Source organism: Apteryx mantelli, chromosome Z, assembly GCF_036417845.1.
Source record: "Apteryx mantelli isolate bAptMan1 chromosome Z, bAptMan1.hap1, whole genome shotgun sequence".
Classification (NCBI taxonomy): Eukaryota; Metazoa; Chordata; class Aves; order Apterygiformes; family Apterygidae; genus Apteryx; species Apteryx mantelli.
In genome coordinates this window covers 77216399-77235255 of record NC_090020.1, presented here as the reverse complement: position 1 = coordinate 77235255, position 18857 = coordinate 77216399, and the positions used below count along the sequence as shown (strand labels likewise).

General features: G+C 49.6%; 1 protein-coding gene across 1 annotated transcript in view; it reads left to right on the top strand.

The window, feature by feature from the left end:
* Positions 1 to 18857, top strand: part of DNAI1 (dynein axonemal intermediate chain 1) — a 147868-nt gene that overhangs the window by 115854 nt on the left and 13157 nt on the right. The window contains exon 20 of the mRNA XM_067316457.1: positions 1025 to 1210. Within this exon, the coding sequence (XP_067172558.1) occupies positions 1025 to 1210 (186 nt within the window). The remainder of the gene's footprint in view (positions 1 to 1024; positions 1211 to 18857) is intronic.

The following is an 18857-nucleotide window of genomic DNA, read 5'->3' as shown; positions in this document are numbered from 1 at the left end:
GGGTGCCAGAGACTGCTCACTTCAGCACCAGAGAAGACAGGAACGTCATGTTTTATTAGCCTTTGCAAGCTGTAGCAATGACGAGAGTTAATTGCAATTATTGGGAGATAATGTTAAGTTAACACATTTACTTGAGTAACTACCATTGTTCCCACTGGAGTCAGATGAAATGTGCATTATCATGCAATGAGTGATGTGGCAGGTCTGTGTCACTACTGCTTTAGTGCCACAGGTCTGCACACTGCTCCAGTGGGAATCCTCCTGAACAAGGCCTAGGGTCTGCCTCCCTCCATGCTTGCCTTTCCCATTTAGCCAGCCTTTGCCTGGCATTTGTGTCAACACTCCAGGACAAGGAGGTCTGTGTAGGCACAGCGTCCAAAGCAGCTGGACTGGAGTGGGCTGCCCACACCAAGCTGTTTTGTGCTGCACATTTCATTTCCCTGTGTTTCTCTTGCTTTACCCTCGTGGTACGCTCCTCATCGTATTGTCTGTGTTCCCATCATTTCCTTTTTGATTACTGATTTGACTCTGTTATATTATTATTAAAGCCCAAAATGTTGGAAAGCTCTGCAATGAAGTGTAATTGGTATTTTTGACAGCATTCCTAGCTTTGTGCATCAGTCTGCGTTAGACTGTGATTTAACACCTGATTGTCTCATTATTTGCAATATGGGGAAGGGGAATTAAGGCTTCTGAGATGAGCAGTGCTGGCTCTGAGCCCTTTCTGGTCCAGGTCAGCTGGAGCCTTGCCAGGCCCTTGGGAAGAACTCGCACCCACAATGGGAGACAGGCTCTCACCCCATGAGCCTCTGCAGGACGGGGAGAGTCCCTCAAAACAGCAGACAGCTTCTGCCCATCCCTTACTTAAAAGGACAAAGCCACTGACTGCAGATGGTAATTCTGTGCTGAGGCTGGCTTTCTACAGGACCTTTTCTTTCTGTGATTTCTCCAAGCATTGTTCTTCTGCTGAGAGCATGTTCTCGCCTGATTAATCCCCTTTGTGTTCTTTGCCTTTGTTTCCCAGGCCCATGTGTTTGATCTGAGTGTTAATAAGTATGAAGCTATATGCACCCAAGTAGTGGTGGCCAAGAAGAAAAACAAAATAACCCATGTCCAGTTTAACCCTGTCTACCCTGTTGTCATCATTGGAGATGACCGAGGCCACGTTACCTGCCTGAAGCTCTCTCCCAACCTGCGCAGGATGCCCAAGGTAAGGACAATCAGCATACCCCTGACTGAGGCACTTAATCACAGCAGGTCTCGTAGTGCCTCTTCAGTGTCCCTTCTTCTGTACAACAAGGCTGGCAAAGCTCCCCTCACTTGCAAGCCACTTAAGATTACCCCAAGCATTTTAAGTAGGATATCTGGGATGTCAGATCCCTGCCCTCTGTTCGTCTCTGGAGGCTCAGTTCCCTCCTAGGCAGGAGCAGGGAGTGGCGGGAAAGGGGTTTGCTGTTTGTGGGATAATTGTAAGTGAGAAGGTACTTTCTCACTGTGCTCCAGGCAAGCCCATAAGCTCTGCAGAAGTTCACATCTTTCCAAAGCTCACATCTTTTATGAGCTTTGAGTTTTATTTGCAAAACTCCTTGGAACCAAGTGAAAGAGGTCCTAACCCCTCCCAAGTCCTCCTACAGAGTCCATGCTGCATGTCCTCTTGTGCTCCTGGATCATCAGTTTGTCCTCTGACCACTGTACATCACCCCTTCTGTAAATAAGCAAGTACTGTCTTTCATTAATGAGAAGATATGGGATCCTTGTCTCAAATGACAGGAATGAGATGCACAAGCCCCTTTCCCTTTTTGCAGCTGGCCATAAAGGCCAGTCATGCAGGATGCTGACCTCCCCCACCAGATTCCTTTATTAGACTTTCTTTCTGGGCTTCAGCCATCCATGAGCTGTATTGCTGTAAAAGGCAACCCCCTTTCTAAGCCCGTATAATTCCCATACCCGGTTGTTGCATTTAATGGAGCATTTTCAGTTTCAGGCTTTTTAGAATTGATCCAAGAAAGCAATCTCTCAGGATGATCGTATTTTATTTGTATATCCCCAAAGGCTTTATATACTCTGCTAACCCTCTGTATTAAGCATGGTCTTTGGCCACAAACTGATCACCCTGGTGTCAGTCCAGAATGTTTTGACTGATTTTAAACAAATTCCTTCAGCTGGACACTGCCGGAAAAGAGAATCTACCCTGTGCTAAGAGAATATAGAAAACACAGCAGCATGGCAGTCTGTTTGGGGACGGGGTGAGGGAGCCGTGGAGGAGAATGTCTCATACACTTCAGGCTTTTTTATTTCCATCAAAACCACAGTCCAAGACCATCAGAGCTCTCAGGGCTGCCATCACTCTGGCTCAGGTCAAGTTTCCTCGTTGATTTATGTGTCCTTCCTGGTCATGTGTCAGCCACTGTGTCTGTCACTGGCCCTGGTTTCACAAGGGTTCACCAGTGGAGACTGGTCACACACACGAGCATGGCTGCTCTCCTCTACGCTGAAAGCAGCCAGCTGTGCAGTTAGCAGCACCCAACAAAGTGCTCCACGATGGGTCAGAAGGAATTTGAATGTCTCCTTAAAATTCTGATGGCCAACAGCAGCACTGCATGCAGGTATGAATGTTGTTATCTCTTAAAATCCTGTCCCTTTGCAAACTTTCTTCAGAGTTGAATTGCATGTTGTTGACAAGGCCATTTAAGGTGTGAGTTCAGGAAAAGCACTATCACTGCCGACCTTAAACGAAAGGGTACCATATCCCAGGCAATGTATAAATGGGATGGAAATGATGGAGTTTACTTCTCTGATGTTATTAAGCTGTCTTCTACTTGCTTGGTTAGGTTTGAAGGGACATTGAACACTGAATTAAATGTTTCCTCCACATGTAGAGAAGGAGGAGGGATCTTTAGACATGGCTGCTGATGTGTGCAGGTCCCCTGGCTAAAGCCAGCTTTTGTGTAAAAGTGATGAAAAACCTAAAGACAGGTGACATGCAGTGGCAGTGGCAGAGTGGTGGAGGCAGACTGGGCCCAGCCAGCCCAGCTGCCTTTTTGTGTCATGAGCGGACAGGTGAGTGGGGTCACTGATCCCATCCTATGTGGCTGATGTGGCACCTGCAGAGCCAAATGATGGTGTCAGGGACACTGCGGTGTGGAGATTAGCTGCTGTGAGAGGGCATCTTAATAGAGGGCAATCAAGCCTGGGCAGAACAGGCAGTGCCATCCACTGAAATACAACTCTGTGTGTTTGGGCCATGGCAGGCATCCTCCTGTTCCCCTCCTCCCTGTGCCAGTGCCTGCTTCCATGTCCTTAGCAGCAACCCTCCCAGCCATGACTGTGAGGGTATCGTCTCACTGTGGGGATCCAGGTGTGCTTTCAGAGTATCGATCCCAGCTCCTTTGGAGGTCAGATCAGTGCACTCTTTAAACCCTTGCGCTGCGCAGCCAGTTTTCCTCCGTAAAATGGCTTAACTCCTCTGTCTTGTTTGGCAGTGCCCAGAGCTGGATTAACATGAGCAGAATATCCATAGACACTTTTTAAAAGTGCAGAGGGTCCAAAACTGTGCAGAGGACAACCTGGCTATTTCCTTGCAGATAGAGAAGCCTGTTTGTGCCTGGGTTGGTACTGGGTACCACAGTCTGGCCTCTCTGGTACTTGATCCCTGCAGAGGCCTTGGGAGAAACCTGTTTGAACCCCAGGAGGAGAAGCTGCAGCCGGTGCTTCCAGAGGTAGCAGCCTTCTCCACCCACCCTGCTGTCTGTGCTGTCTGGTGACGTTTCTGGTGGCTCTTTTGGAAAGGGGAAGGTGCCTTTTGCTGAGGGTTTGGCAGAATTCAGCATGCTGATGGGACATGGCAGCCGGGTGCCTCATCTGGGTCTCATGTCCCTCTGTTTCCTGCCAGTGTCAAAGGGTTTGGCTGTGAAATTTCTCTGCCAGCTTCCCACACAGCTGGGACAGCTGCTCTTGACAGGTATGACTAGCAGACTAATCACCCTGGTGAGAGAGAGCTCTTAATAGCCACATGTCACTCCAAACCTGCTTTCTTCCCCTAAAAATAGATGTGGTGCTGTCTGCTCCATGTTCTGCAGATTCCTTGGCAGTAGGTGGGATTCCCAGATAGGGCTCACCAAGAAGAGACTGAGCTAACTTCATCCCACTGGGATTTCAGCCGTTCTGAATTTATTTTGGTTTGTCTACTAGTTAAAGCCGGTGAGGTGGATTAGTAGAAATGGGGAGGATGGATTTGTTCCTCTGTTTGTGTCCTTGAGAGATAGCAGGGGAGGTTCAGCAGCTCTTAAAATAATTCACAGGGTTGATCTGCAGCTTAATTAATTCATGTTTGTAAAACACTTTGGGATCTTTCAGAAGTTTTAGTTAATACTTCAAGTTTTGCAGTCAGTAGCATTGGTGCAGCTCAATTTATGAGCACTTGGCAGAAAAATAAGCCAAGGGGGAACCTTTTTGAAAGCACTCAGGTTGCGTTTTCAGAAGTGACTTTCACCAGGACAGATAGTAAAAGCTTCAAAAACAGCCTAAGGTCCCATCAACTCCTCATGAGTTTTGGCCTCCTAATTCATTCAGTGGCACATGGGAAAAGGTGCCCTTGATGAGCACCCCAGTCTTCAGAGGCAGCTGGGGACAGAGACTCTGCCGCCTATTAGACACTGGGGTTGAGGGCACATCTGTGTGCAGGGAGCATACAGAGATCCCTCTGCTCGTGCCAGGCGTCGGGCTTCCTTGCTCCACACTGTCGTGCCAAGCCGTGCCCAGGTGCCAGATGCGGCACGCTATGTAACTCCGGCTCTGCACTGGTGCTACACCGCGCTGCCTTGCCGTGAGGCCCGTTGCCTCTGGGACTGTGCAGTGCTGATGGGGTGAATCTGGAGTCCCATGGCAGAGGATTTGCAGTCTAAGTGCCACCAGCCCAGTCCTGCATTGGAAGTGCTGCCCGTCTCCCCGAGCACACAGCCAGCCCCGCTCAGGCAGCAGGTATTTTCCCCTGTGGGGAGCACTGGTGAAACTGGTTTGGATCCTTCTGCTTGGAGCTCAGAACTTGGGTAGAAATGCTTGCATTATTTTTAGATGGAGCAGTAAGAACAAGTGGCTCTCTGCTGTCATGCCGGCCACTTTTGGACTCCACATTCTCCTTAAATACTGTTGGGCAGGAATTGTTTAACTAATAAAATACTGTTCTTAATTTGTAATGACCTTGGTGGTTGAGTTCACCTGAGAGAAGCATTGCTATAAGAAAAATGAGTTTGGGGCAGAGCTGTTTAATTAGTAAACCTTTCTGGCTTCTTTTCATTTGGGGGTTGGAGGAAATTAAAGCTTTTTGTCATCGCAGTCAGAAGAATGTAGCTGCTCATGAACTTTGGTTTGGTTTTTAAAAGCTGCTAGAATAGCCTGGCACAAACTCTGTCAGTGCCAAAGGCAAACAGGAGAGAATCAAAATAATGTAAAGAGTTTTTAGAAATGTAACAGTTGGGAGGGCACAGCTGAAGAAGAAAAGAAAGCAGGTCAGAGAAAGGTTATAATGAAGCATTTGTTGAGTCTAAGAAAAATTCCTTGGCCCATATCCAGGCTCACAGCCAGGGAGGTAGCTGGCCTCTTGGTCTGATGATTATCTTGGAGGGTCTCTGTTCCTGCCACTTGCTTCTTCATATGCAAGTCACTTCTTTCACTGTCCCTCAGGGACAATCAAGTTACTTCCCAGAGAGTAAATCTTTAGTGACAGGATCTAGCTGTGGTTCAGACTCTTTGTGGCTGGGAGTGAGGATCTGGGAGGGATCAGTCAGGATTCAAGGGGGCTGAGAGTGGGAAGATGCTGAGGTTTTCAGGAGGGTAAGATGAGAAGGGTGTTTGGGGAAGATTGATAGAAGTGTGGGAAGATTTAGGGAGGCATTAGGAGAGGGGCTGAAGGCTCTTCTCCAGCCTACCCCCCCAGCACTGCCTTCTTCGCAATCTCCTGGGCCCAAGGCGCCCCCTCCTCCTACGCCCCAGCAGGGCCCACAGTACACAGTGCTTTTTGGACAGGTGACCCTGTTTTTGTCCCTGTCTCTACCCTGCTTCAGGGGGGATGCAGCTCAGGTCCAGAGCTGGCACTGAGCTAGGACAGTGTGAACACAGGATCTGGTGTGATCAGCTTGCTGTATGCCTGGTCCTGAACCTCACTGCTTTGTAGCCGTGTGTTGCCATGATTTAGAGTGACAGGGAGAAACTAGGAAGAGTTAAGGACCATGAGTTTCTGTTCTTCGTGTTTTCCTGTATTTGTGCAAGCTGTTTCAGTAACTGTGTGGGATGAACCAACTAGCAGTGGGAGAGGGACCTAAGCTCTATCACTTCTGTCCTGTGAGGTGCAGTCCATTCTCACACGGGACTGTCTGTATTTGCAGGAGGAAGTGATAGATTAGATAGGCTCTACAAGGTCATATCAGTCTTGGACTAGTGAGTGGTTTAGCACCGGGAGAAGTACATTTTATCTTCAAACTTTTTATTTTAACAGCTCTCAGGTATTATCATTCTCTCTGAGAGAAAAGTGCTCATCTCTCCTTTCCGAACCGCTCAAAAACCTTGCTCCTCTGGTGGTGTTATTCCCAATCTCTCTGTTTTCATGCAAACTGTTCCTCTATAGTTGAGATTCACACAGTCACTTCTGTGTAGCTTGAGTGATGCCTGGGTTTCCTTGCGTCTCTTCAGGGTGGGCTAATTGTGCAGTGACCCAAATGCACAGAGCACAAGCAGTGCTGGAGGAATTTGGCCTTGAATGCTGCTGTGCATCATGTGCCTCGCGTACAGCAGGATTGCTGCCTCCAGATGTGTCTTGGCCCCCTGATAGGGAGACGCATACAAATAGGCTTGGGTCTTGTAAAAACTGACCCCCAGCTTGACAGCTTTGCTTCTTCTGAGATTTGCAAATGCTTTCTGATTTCCTTTCAGTCACTCCCCTGTTATTTAGGCTACTTGCATATCGCTGCTCCCTGTACTATTATGAGAACAATCGAGCACTGTGGGGTGGATCCGGGACTCATGAAACCCTGCTTCTGCCCTTTCACAGCTTTCACGTGTCACCTGTATAGGCCATTTAAGGGCAGATGTTTTAAATAGTCAGACACTACACCTCACTGATTGGAATGAGAGAGTAGGTACCGGTTTGCTTTAACTCTGGAGCTTGCTCCCTCAAAATCTTCATCTTCTGGTGGCTCCCCTGAGTGATATGGAGATGCTAACACTGCCCCAGGTCTTTGGGTACCCTGCAGGCTGTGGGGAACTCAGGTGCTGTAGCCATGAGCTGCATGTGCACTATCCCAGCATGCCGCTTCCCTGCGAAAGGGCCAGGACTCTCCTGCAAGTCCATGTCTTGGCCTGGAGTTAGGATCATGTGAACTCTTGGTGATTACCTCAATTCAGCACTTGCCCATTCAGGTTTATATTTGGGTCTGGGCAGAACTGTCCCTGGATATCAGACAGCATGTCTGGAGGGCAGCATTTTGCACCACAGGGAGAGGAACTCGTGAAACGTGCTTGCTCAACGGCCTCATTGGGTTCTTTCCACACTTGTCCTGGCTTGATTTGGACCTTGACACACGAAGAAGAGGTCCTGACTCCTTCTTAGCAGCAGTGCTGGTGTCTGTGAGCACATGCTTTCTGTCTCCTCTCCCAGGGTTGACCATGCAGGTCAAGTTCAAGTTCCAAGTTCTCTCAGCTGGAACAAGCTATGAACCCTGCAGACCTCAGGAGAAAGCTCCTTTGGGGTGTCCTCGTCACAGCGGGTGATGCTTTCCACTCTGCCTACAGAGACAGTGTTCAGCTTATTAAAGCAGCATTTGGTCCGTCTTGTATCTTTTGAGTCCTGGATATTTGTTGTCTGTGGTCTTCACCCTCTGCTGGTATCTCATGCCGTAACCTTCCATCCAGACTAGGGGAACATAAACTGTTGCTGCAAAGAGGAAGGAATAGTTTGATCTCCTCATTTATGGTGATTAGGACATTGGTTATGAGCAGTAAGAAAGACTGAGGTCAGAGAGTTGGGGAGAGGGATGAACTGGGAGGATAGCTATGCCCTAGCATTGACTCCTTGGTATGGGAAGGAAACCCAGCACTGGAGATCTTTAAGAGCAGGTTAGAGGCACATCTGTAGAGACAGGCTTAGGTTGCTCTGAGCCTGCCTTGGAGCAGGAAGGTCCTGAGATGGTTACTGTGACAGTCCCCGCTGTCTGCGCATGCTGGTCCTAGCACACACTGAAGCCAGCAAGAGGCAGTACCACTTGTGTACAGCTTGTGAGTGCATGAGCGACATTACTGTGTCCTGCAGCCATTTTGCTAGGTAGATCTGTGACTCATAACTATAAGTCAACATCTGTTGAAGGGAATGCTGATATTCATTGACAAAACAGACTCTCCTCCCCCTTCTGCCCTGCTCCTTCCCCTCAGTCCCTCACTGCCCTGCCACTGCGCTGGGAACCCCACTGCCAGGTAGAGCTTCACAGCCCCCCCAGAGTCCTCCTTCCTCCACTATCCCAGATCAGGATATTTCCGAATCTGAAGACTTTGGTTATTTGTCTGGAGATCCTGGACGTATCCACTGTGCACAGAAGAGTGGCTCTACAGCACAAATCCAAATATCTGAGAGTGTCACACCGCAGGTACGAAGAGTTCTGGATCTGGACAAAGATGTGGCAACCTTAGACACCAATGCTGCTTAGAGAGCTAACACAAACCAGCCATCAGTAGATCTAAAGGGCTTGAATCTTCTCTCATGAAATCAGTTTTCTTTGTTTCCAGTGAAATTACTTCTGTTTTGCATCAGAGTATGTAAAAGGAGAAAAGAGTCCTATGTATCTGCAGTGTTTAGCTGGACCTCAAGGTCAAAGAGCCAGGGGGAGGGGGATCTTCTTTTCTCTATTCCTAGTCATGTGTCTCCAACCTTGTTTTTGTTGTGTAATGTGCCTTTCACTGATCTCTCTCTTTGGCAGTTGGTAGAGAGACAACATCAGCGTATTTGCAGGTTATTTTAAGCTGAAGTCAATTCTCAGTGGTCAGGATGAAGTGCATTTAGTATGTGAAGTAGAAACACTGGTAATTTGAACAAGAGAAGGTCCCATTTTGGGAGAATTCAATAGTACTTATAAATTATTTCTCAAGTGCAAGGCTCATCCTGTGAGATGCTGAGTGCTGTCTGTGGGGTACTGAGTTCTATAGCCTGGGGCTGACTTTGACTTAATTGTTTCCTTTTTGAAGATCTGTACAATAAAAGGGTTTCCCAAGTTGGAAAGTGAAGGAAGACTGTTCCACATTGCAGTGCTAGGGGCTTGGAGAGAGGTTTGGGGAAAAAGCTTGGGGGATTTGTTTTTGTGATCAATGATAGTCAAGTCACTGAGCTAAACATCCCTTTTCTGAACTAAATCTAATGTGTTTCCGTCAAATTTGCAGTTCTCTGAGTATTCAAAGGTAACTGGAATCTGAATTTGGCCCTGTAGAATAGTTTTGGCGAGGTTCTTATTTTACTCCTTCCTTTGTATTTCTCCATGCTGGTACAGTTATGTTGATATAAGAGGTGCTTTGTGTGAAGGCTTTGCATCCTCTTCCTTGTGAACAGGTGTGCGTACTTCAGTGCCCACCACCTCAGGGCTTTGTGGAGCCGGGGCTGACATGCTCCCAGGGCCCTAGCAGGTCGGACTTTGCTCCTCCACAGCTTGGGCCGTCGCTCGCTGCCCTGGGAAATGCCTCGTATACGAGACTAAGGAGCCCTGCTTCGCGTCTTCAGAGGACTTGCTGTGGGCTAGATCTGAACACCTGTGATTGCCTGAATGTGTCCTTTCAGCTTGCACAGCTCGTCCTGAAAGCTGAAGTCTCTGCTTTCTCCAGAGCCTTGGCAGGAAGCTATTTGGCAGCAGAGAAGTGGGCACAGTGTAGCATTACGGCAAGAGAGGCACTGCCCTGCCTTGCAGTCTGTCTGGCTTGCCTTTCCTCTTCCTCCCTGTTTCTTTGTTGTAGCCATCCTCTGTGGATTCATTTCTATGCGCATGACTTAAATCCTCTCCAGAAAATTGAAGGTGCCTTAGAAATCCCTGCTTTTTGCTCAAAGAATAGCCACAGAACAAAGGCAGAGCCAGTGTGCATCAAACTGAGCCCCGTGGGAACGGGCTGCTTTCAAAGCATGCCTCGGCAGAGCCAGTGAGGCAGACTTTTTGGGACACTCATTCACCGAGTAATGTCTGGATACATTTATGCTGCCCTGAGAGCAGGTTTGCCAGCCTGCAGCCTCTTCTGCAGAGGCTGTTCAGTGCTCAGCCCCCTGCCATAACTGATTAGGGCTCCTTGCTGGCAGAGGTAATGTGGATGCTTATCCTGCAGGTCGTCTGAGGATGAGCTGCTCTTTCAGCAGAGATCCCTGGACAGCTATGAGGAGTGCAGCTATTACTGAGAGCTGGCTCTGCCCCAGGGGTGTGGATGAGAAAAGCTTGTTAGCTTGGCCCCTGAGCCACAGGTGCATTTGAAGGGCAAGGTGATGCTTTTCATGAGGACGCAGTGTAAAGCAGCGGCTGGAGCCCAGGAGACCCAGCCCTGGTCCTGAACTTGGCCTCTAAGTCTCCTTGGACGAGCTGCAGCTCCTCTCCACGCTTGGCACCTGTGTTGGTGAAGTGGGATGATGACATCCATCTCCCTGGGAGCTGCTGCGGTTGAGCAAGGTGTCCATTATCACCATGGACCTGCTCCCCTACGACCTCTCTTCTCTGTCCTTCACTCTAGCTGAACTGCTGAGCGCTTTGGGGACATGTCTGTCGCATTCATACCTCAGGCCACCAGCTGGACCAAGCAGGCTCTGTGGAGGAGAGGAGGAGAGTAGCCGAAGTTCAGGGTGTGCTGGTGCCCCTGTCCCTTCAGGGCCCAGTACCTGGCAGGGTCTCCTGCCTCCCTGCTGTTGTCCATCACAGGACAGTTGGATGTCACAGGCCATCAAGCCCAAAATTTCAGATCAGGACAGCCAGATCCCTGGGGAACTGGTAAAAATAAGAAAGTGGAATGGGGCACTGAGAGATCCTTTGCTTTGAGCCTGCAGACACAGCGCTGAAGTGCATGCTGTTGTGACTCCAGCTGTACTGGCCCTGTGTGACCCCTCAGGGCAGTTTGTCCAGGCAGGCAGAGGGGTGAGAAGGGGAGGATGAGAGTGCGGGTCCTGGCATGGGGCAGAGAGAAGAGGTAGCAGTAGTATGGGTGAAAGGACGGGATGACTGTAGAGCTGGATCTCTGGGGAAGCAAAGAAAAGCAGGGACCCATGGGTGTCCAAGACAGCAAAGCATGCAAAATCCTGGGACACAGGTGAGCAGCTCTCCATCAGCTCTGCACCTTCACAGGGATGGATTTGGCCTCCATTTGTCCTGGTCATGCAACTTAGGTGGAAAAAGGTAACTAATTCTCTCCAGCCCCTGGCTGTGCGGTGGCCTGGGCACCTTTCCCTGCAGATTCGCTCAGCAGGGGTGGTAAATGGGACATTCTCCTTAATTTACAAGACCCTTCCCAGTCATGCTTTGCTTTGCCCCAGTGACCCCAGCAACTCCCCAGGCAAGTGCAGAGCTCAGAGAAGGTGGCTGTGCTGGGATTTTACTCTTCTTCAAGCTCTTTGGCTTTTCTTTCCTTGTAATATTTGCATAACTTTTCCCTAGGCATCATCTGGGTGCTTTGGGGCACTGCCTGTCACTGCAGAGCCTGGTGGCATCTGCCATGGTGACAAAGGCAGCAAGTTAGACAGGACCTGGAGTGGGAGGGGATGGGCTACACGAGCCAGAGGACCGGCTTGAGATTTGGCATATCCCTGTAACTCCTCCTGAGCTCCTGCCAGAGCCTAACACAGCCTTCCCCAAACAGCCGGCCGGGGTTCGAAAGGGCTGAGGCTGCTGGGGAGAACACAGAGGGCAGCTCCCTTCTGGGGCAGTGTGTTTCTCCCGCTGTACAACACATCCCCAATACTTATGTGTAAAATGCCCTTCGCATCCAGACTTGCCCTGCATTTGCTGACACCGGGTGCCTAGATTCACAGTCGTCCCTGCCCCTGCGCACCCTGATGAAAGCGCTCACGCTGAGTTTATCACCCAGCCCCTGCCAAGCCTCTCCCCCCCTACACGCTCGTGCCATCTACCAGCCTCCTCTGAAAGAAAAGAAAGGGAGACACCTGTGCTGGCAGGCAGGCCAAATAAATGTTTCTTGCTCAAATTAATTTGAGAGGCTCAGTGGGGAATTGTTTAAATGAGAGAAGGGAAGGAATCGTAGATGAATAAAAAGTCTCGCTGCTCACGGTGATGGAGCTGACGCAAAAGGATTATTTTTATCCTATGGAGAAAAGGAAGAAAAGAAGAGTCTTCCAAAGCAGACGAGAAGAGAGGCTGCGTTACAGTCCTGCTGGCTTCAGGAGCTGCAGCATCCTCTGCAATCAAAGCACGTCAGCAGCTCCAAGCCTTTCCCAGAGGGAAACTGTTACACTCTCATTCATGGACTGTTTCCTTGGGATGGGGCGCAAGGCTCCAGACATGCAGGACAGCCTTGTGGCGAACTTTCCCTGCTCTCCCCTGCTCTCCCTTCCCATCTCCCAGCAGGGAGCTGCCCCCCCATCCCGCTGCTCCTGGTGTGAGGTTAGTCTGAGCTCCTCACTGCCCGTGGGGTGCTGGTAAGTCCTTTTTGTTGTTATCCTCCGGACTGTGTCCCATGAGCTGTGTCCTTGCCGCGTGGTGCCCCGTCGGTGCAGCTTTCCCACCACCCTTCCTGGCGCCGAGCAGAGCACAAGGATTGTTCCATGCATCTGGCCTTGATGCTCCCATTTCTTGTGGTGGGACAGCATGGGCTGTTTCACAGCAGCACAGGAGTGCCAGATCCCAGCCAGATGGGAATCCCTCTCACCCCAGTCCTTTTGGGAGAACGCTCTCTCCCCACCATCCGGTGTTTGTGCAGGGAACTGTCCCTGCTCACACACAGTATCTTGCATTTATCCCTTTTAAAATCACTTCCTGGTTTTCCAGTCCATCCAGTCTGCAGTCCATCAAGGTCATTTCAAATTCCCATCCTGCCTTCCTGAACACCTGCAGCCTTCCCATCTGTCGCAGTGCCCCAGCATTAGCAGAAACACTGACCAAAACGAGTCCAGACCATGGAACCTGTGCACCGCACACAGCACGTCCCTCTGGGCTGACAGCTCTGGGTATGGCTATCCAGCTGGGTCTTATGAGCTTGTACCCATTTTATCTAGGCCTTTTGCCTCACTTGAAGATAAGTACATCAAGGCTGGCAGTGGCAAAGTCTTCCTAAAGTCAAGATAAATGACATCATTGGCTTCTTCTCTACCCACAAGGTCTATTATCTTGTAGCAGAAAGAAATCAGATTGTTCAGCATGACTTTTCTGGTACAAATTGTGTTAGCTGGGATGCATCTCCTTGCAGTCACTTACAAACAGGTTGTTGGTTTGTTCCACTCGTTTTCTGCAAAGTGAGGTTACACTGAGAGGCTAGCATTTTCCTTTTTTAGGATAGTTACCACATTTGCCTTTTTCACCTTTCCAGTCCCTATTGTCCTCTGATATCCTCCAAGATCAGTGCTTGGGTTTAAGTCCATTAGGTTGAGCCAATTTGAAGACAGCTGACTTACCGAGGGACTGGGGCTGTTGTAGCCAGGACATTCTAACACTGTAAGCAAAGCAAGGCCTGTGGGCAGAGATAACATCTTTTATTAGACAAATACACCTGGGAAGAAAAGACAAGTGTGTGCCCTAAAGCTGGTGTTTTATTTTCTAGATATATATTAGTTGAGCTAGTAAAAGGCATTGGTTTGCCCCGCCAGCCTGTGCTGCCTGAGTACACTCTAACCCACAGCTTGCTCAGTGGGAGCAGAGATCTCCCCACTTTATTTCTGGTATCAGCTGTGATATCCCGGGGATTGGGAACTGCAGGAAAGGGGAATGGATCCCCACTGAAGGATCCTATTGAGCCAGAAAAAGGCACTCAAAAACTCTCATTTTATCTGGCCTGGGCAAACCATAGGGCATCCAGCAGGAGTGAAAGAAATATTAATTATTTAGTGTCTTTCATGTCATTTTAAAAAAAAGGAGAGCTGAGGGTGCTGCACAGTTAGAGTTCATAACAGAGCAGAGCCAGGGAGCAAAAGCCTGACGAACTGGGTTTCAATTACAACTGCTTATTCAAGGAGAAAAGCTGCACTGTTAAAGCTCTGCAGCCCAAACAGCTCCTGCAACCTGGGGTCTGGGAAACTTGGGCTGCAGAAGGAAAGGCAGGTCCAGCATGAGAAACCTCTGCTCATCTGCTGGCCACTGCCCAGGCCCCCGCAGCGAGGAGAGCTTGTGGGAGCTCCAGCCTGAAGTAGGGTTTCTCAGGATGGAAATCCTGGGAAGGCCTTAGGGGACAAAACCTCCCAGAGGGACCTGTAGTCTCAGCGGCCAGGCTCTGGCTGCCTTTGGTGGGAGAAGCTGCAAGTCACATCCCACTTCCCTGCGTAGGGAAGTTTGGTTCTTCAAGGTATTCGTGCCCTGCTCATATCCAGGGAAGCATTGACAGGCCATGATTTCTCTGAGGCCGGTGCTTTAGAAGAAGTCTTCTGCAAACAGACGGATCTTCATTTTGAGTCCAGGTTAGCCTGAGGTATAACTCCCAAGGAGTTTGCCGAGAGTCCTGAAAAATCACATTTACACAGTGGAGACCTTGTGGACAGGCTCACACATGCCGTCTGGGCACTTGCGCATGGCTGGAAGCATTACAGAGGCCAGAGAGGGAGGCAGGAGGGCTTGGCAAGGCAGGAGAGGCCGAGAGCGTGCACCCCCACACCAACTCCTGGGGCAGGGATGAGGGCTGGAGGGTCAGATGTTGTAGGTACCCGCTGGACCACGTGGGGAGAAAAGCAACAAGACAAGCATGAGACCACCATTGCCTACCTAGGAAGGAAGGGAGAGGACTTAGAGAAGGGTTTGGCGGCCCCCTTAATTGCTCCAGCCCTTGGTTCCCTCATCTCTGAACTAGCTGTAACAGTTGTCTCGGGCTGAGCAGGGGTTTCCCAGGAGCAGGACAACTGACTTCTCCCCTCCATCCCTGCTCCTCGCCCAGGCTGGATTTGCTGGCTGGGGTTTGTTGGAGGAGGCGCAGTCCTGTGCCCCCAGCCCTGGGCTCCCCGCGGGCTTTGCAGGGGCCGTGTTTGCCTTGTGGGTGAAGCCACTCACTATAAATTGTCCCTGCTCTGCCCTGAGAGCGAATAAGCCCCGAGTCAGTAAACAGCTTGGGCAGCCGGGTTTGAAAGGTGCCGCAGAAGTGCCAGACATTTGTATGGTGTGGTTAAGGGAATTAGAGGAAACTTAAACACTGCGACTGAGCGATTTCCCCTGCTTAGGAAAGAATTGTTTGTCTGTCAACATGAGGCCTCTTGAACATCATCACGCTCCCCACGCACTTATTGCTCACTTCATAAGCTTTCAGCCTTGCTTTGCAAGTGGTGTTGAACTCGCTCCTGTGATAGACACCGTGTCCTGGTGCTGGGCATTATTTACAATCTGAAAGAATAAGGGCCCGACATGGCCGTTCTTTTAAAAATAAGCACCCGGTTTAAAATAAAAAGCACTGCACAACGCCTGCATGGCTTCAGCTAAAGGGAGCTGGGGCTGGCAGAGCTCAAAAGGAAACTGTGGGCCGGGATCTCAGCCCTCTGGAGCTGGGCCTGACGAGGTTCAGCAGGGTATGTTCGCCACCAGCTCCTGTCGATAGTTTTGTCAGTGCTCAGAGGGACAGGGAGCTGTCTGCAGTCACATCTGCAGATGATGTGAGCGTTGGTGCCAGGTAAATAGTGCTGGGGATAAGGCAGTCTCAGAGGCCAACCCAAATCCCTCGGTACCATGGTTTTGTTTAGCAGTGCGCATCAGAGCGCAGCCAGAGGCCAGGTGGTGGGGCTAGGATGTAAATCCCATGCAAATCATCCTTCTGGATCTGTGTCCGGAACTGGTGATGCTGAAGGAGGCTTCAGGGTCACAGAGGAAACTGAGAACTTGCAGCCTGACACTGAAATCCCCAGCAAAACACAGGCTCTAGCTGCCTTCTTGGGGTTATTTGGAGCAGGATTGACACCAGGGCCCCACGTTTGGGGGTGACATTACTAAATCCATTGCTGGCTGCAGTTCACACATATGAGTTTGACGCTTCAGTGGAGGTGATGAAAAATGCAAACTGAATCTAGAAAGAGCAACAGATCTTAGGTCTGGAAAATGTAACTTCAAGGAGCTCTTCAGGGCTTCACAAACAAATTAAGCAGTAATTTGGTCTCAGCCTAAAAGCACCTGCAAGGGAAAGGGATTTCCAACAGCAAAAGGCTCTTTAAATTAGCAGAAAGAGGCATAATGGGATGTGGCAGTTAAATAGCAGCTAAGCAAATTCAGACAAGGATCAAGGCACGTGCTGTTAGAGTGGCATGAGCTTCTCTGCATCCTTCAGACTCCTGCAAGTCAAAGCTCCCTGTCTCTTTCTAAAAGGTATGCTCTAGCTCCAAGAGGAGTCACTGGTGTGATGAGTTTACTGACTGAGGCTGTGTGGATCTTAAAGATTCCTTCTGGGCTTAAAATCTATTCAATCTATTTCTGCCTTTGATCTTCCTGGAAAGATCTGGGATAGACTGACGGCATTATAGAGAGAGATTCACAACTTTTATAGCGAGATATTCACCACTTGGCACACACCAGGCAGTTTTATATGAAGAGATTTACAGACTCCTAAACTCTTCACTTCTTTTGATTCTGCCTTATTTATTAGCTCATGTGTTAAACAGTCAAACTGTAAGCACTCAGAGATAACAAGGTGCTGTAATAACAACGAGCATCGGTGTGTCAAGGACAAGACATATCAAATCAATGTTATTCCTAGTCTGACATTGAAATTAGCCTAGTGGGGAAAGAGTCACTGCTGCATGTGCCCCACCGCCTGCAGACTGCACAAGCTCCACTCTTGCTTATCTTAGGCTGGAGCTTTCCCAGTTGTCACTGGGAAAGTTCTTGCTTTCTGATCCCTGGGATGTCAGCTCTCAAATACTCATAGTCCAGGTTCCCTCTTGGTCCTCCGCCCACCTGCCTCTGTCTCCAGCCCTCCAGAGGTTCCAGCTCCGGTTTCCCTTTCGGTGCCCTCCAGGTGCACATCAGCTCTGCCGGAGCATTAGCTCTGGCACAGCTCAGCCCAACCTGGTCACCCTCCCAGCCTGCCGCAGGAAGCCCGCCCTTCTCCTGGGGGTTGACTGCACAGACTGATACGGCACAAGTCCTTTGTGCAACTCCTGTATTCTTTCTGCTACTGTTTTTCTTGAGATGAACAGGAAACAAAACCCCCCAAACCTCTGAAGCCAAAATAGCAAAAATATAACTACTACATCTCATCTCCCACATAGTCCTGAGGAGCGAAATGACACCTTCCTGGGCAGCGACCCCTGGGTAGAGCAGCGGCTGGCTGCACTCTTCTACAAGAAGATCGTATCTTTACACAGGTAAATCATGTCCCCAGGCATCACTGCATTTGAGGACTGGTGACACCTTGTCCTACCTCCCAGTCAGCAGGATACACAAGGACACACTGCCACCCTCACAAATTCAGAAGCATTCAGGTCGGGAGGGACCTCAGGAGGTCTCCAGTCCAACCTCCAGCTCCTAGGAGGGTCAGGCATGAGATCAGACCAGAGTGCTCAGGGCTTTATCCAGTCTCATCTAGAAAACCTCCAAGACTGGAGATCCCACAACCTCTCTGAGCCCCTGTTCCAGTGTCTGACTGTCCTTGTGGAGGAGAACAACTTCTTTATGTCAAGTTGGAACCTCCCCTGTTTCTCTTTATGATTGTTGTCTCTCATACTCCTGCTGCATAGCCCTGTAAAGAGCCCAGCTCCATCTTCCCAATAACCTCCTCTTAGGAGCTTGAAGGCTGGTGGCAGGTCCCACTGAAGCTGTCCCTTCTCCAGGCTAAACAAGCCCAGCTCCTTCAACCTCTCCCCACAGGGCAGGTGCTCCAGCCCTTGACTATCTTGGTGGCCTCTGCTGGACTCAGTACAATTTCTCAACATCTCAGTTCAGCCCTTGAACTGCCTTCTGCCTTTCTTCTATTAGGTCAAACTGGAACTCTCCCACACATTAACTGTGAGTGAAGACTTTTTACAATCTGTTTTTTATCACCTGGGGCAGCGAACAGAAGAGCTGATGCTCCTCTGAGCCAGCACCAGCCGTCATGTCCTTATCTTACTTATTATTTACTCCTTGAGAAGTTCCTTTCCTGTTTCCAGTCCACTGAAGTGTGTGGCATCACATAGCACCAGGGACTGGAGGTGAGAGGGCTTCACCCTCTTTATTTCCTCCTGCCTCCCAAAGCTTCTGTCACTAACACTTGCCTTGTGTTTCTTAATTAGCACATTCTGGCTTTGAGCTGCCTGCCTGTGTTGCAGCCTTCTGGAGAAAATCTGCTAAAGCTGTATCCATTGTATGACAGGAAATACTGAACATTTAGGCCTCTTACTAGACTGACAGGTACTCTTACTCCATGGCATTACACAGAGTTTGAGTGTGATTAACACCCTAAGCCCCTGTAGCCATCCTTGGCTTTACGGATCTCTCCTGAGGGAACCTACACATGGTTGCCTTTCTTCAGACTTTTGTTGCAGATCTACATGACAAGTTCATGGCTGAGCTAAGCCAGGGGTTGTAAAGGTACTCCATGAGTGGGATGAGCACCAGGCTAAAAAATCACCCCAAAAGAGCAGTTATCAGTGGTTCATGGTCAGCTTCAGATGGCATTTCAGAGAAGCCTGTGGATCTCTCTTGGGGGGATTAATTTTTGCTCTCATTGGCATTTCAACTTCTGCA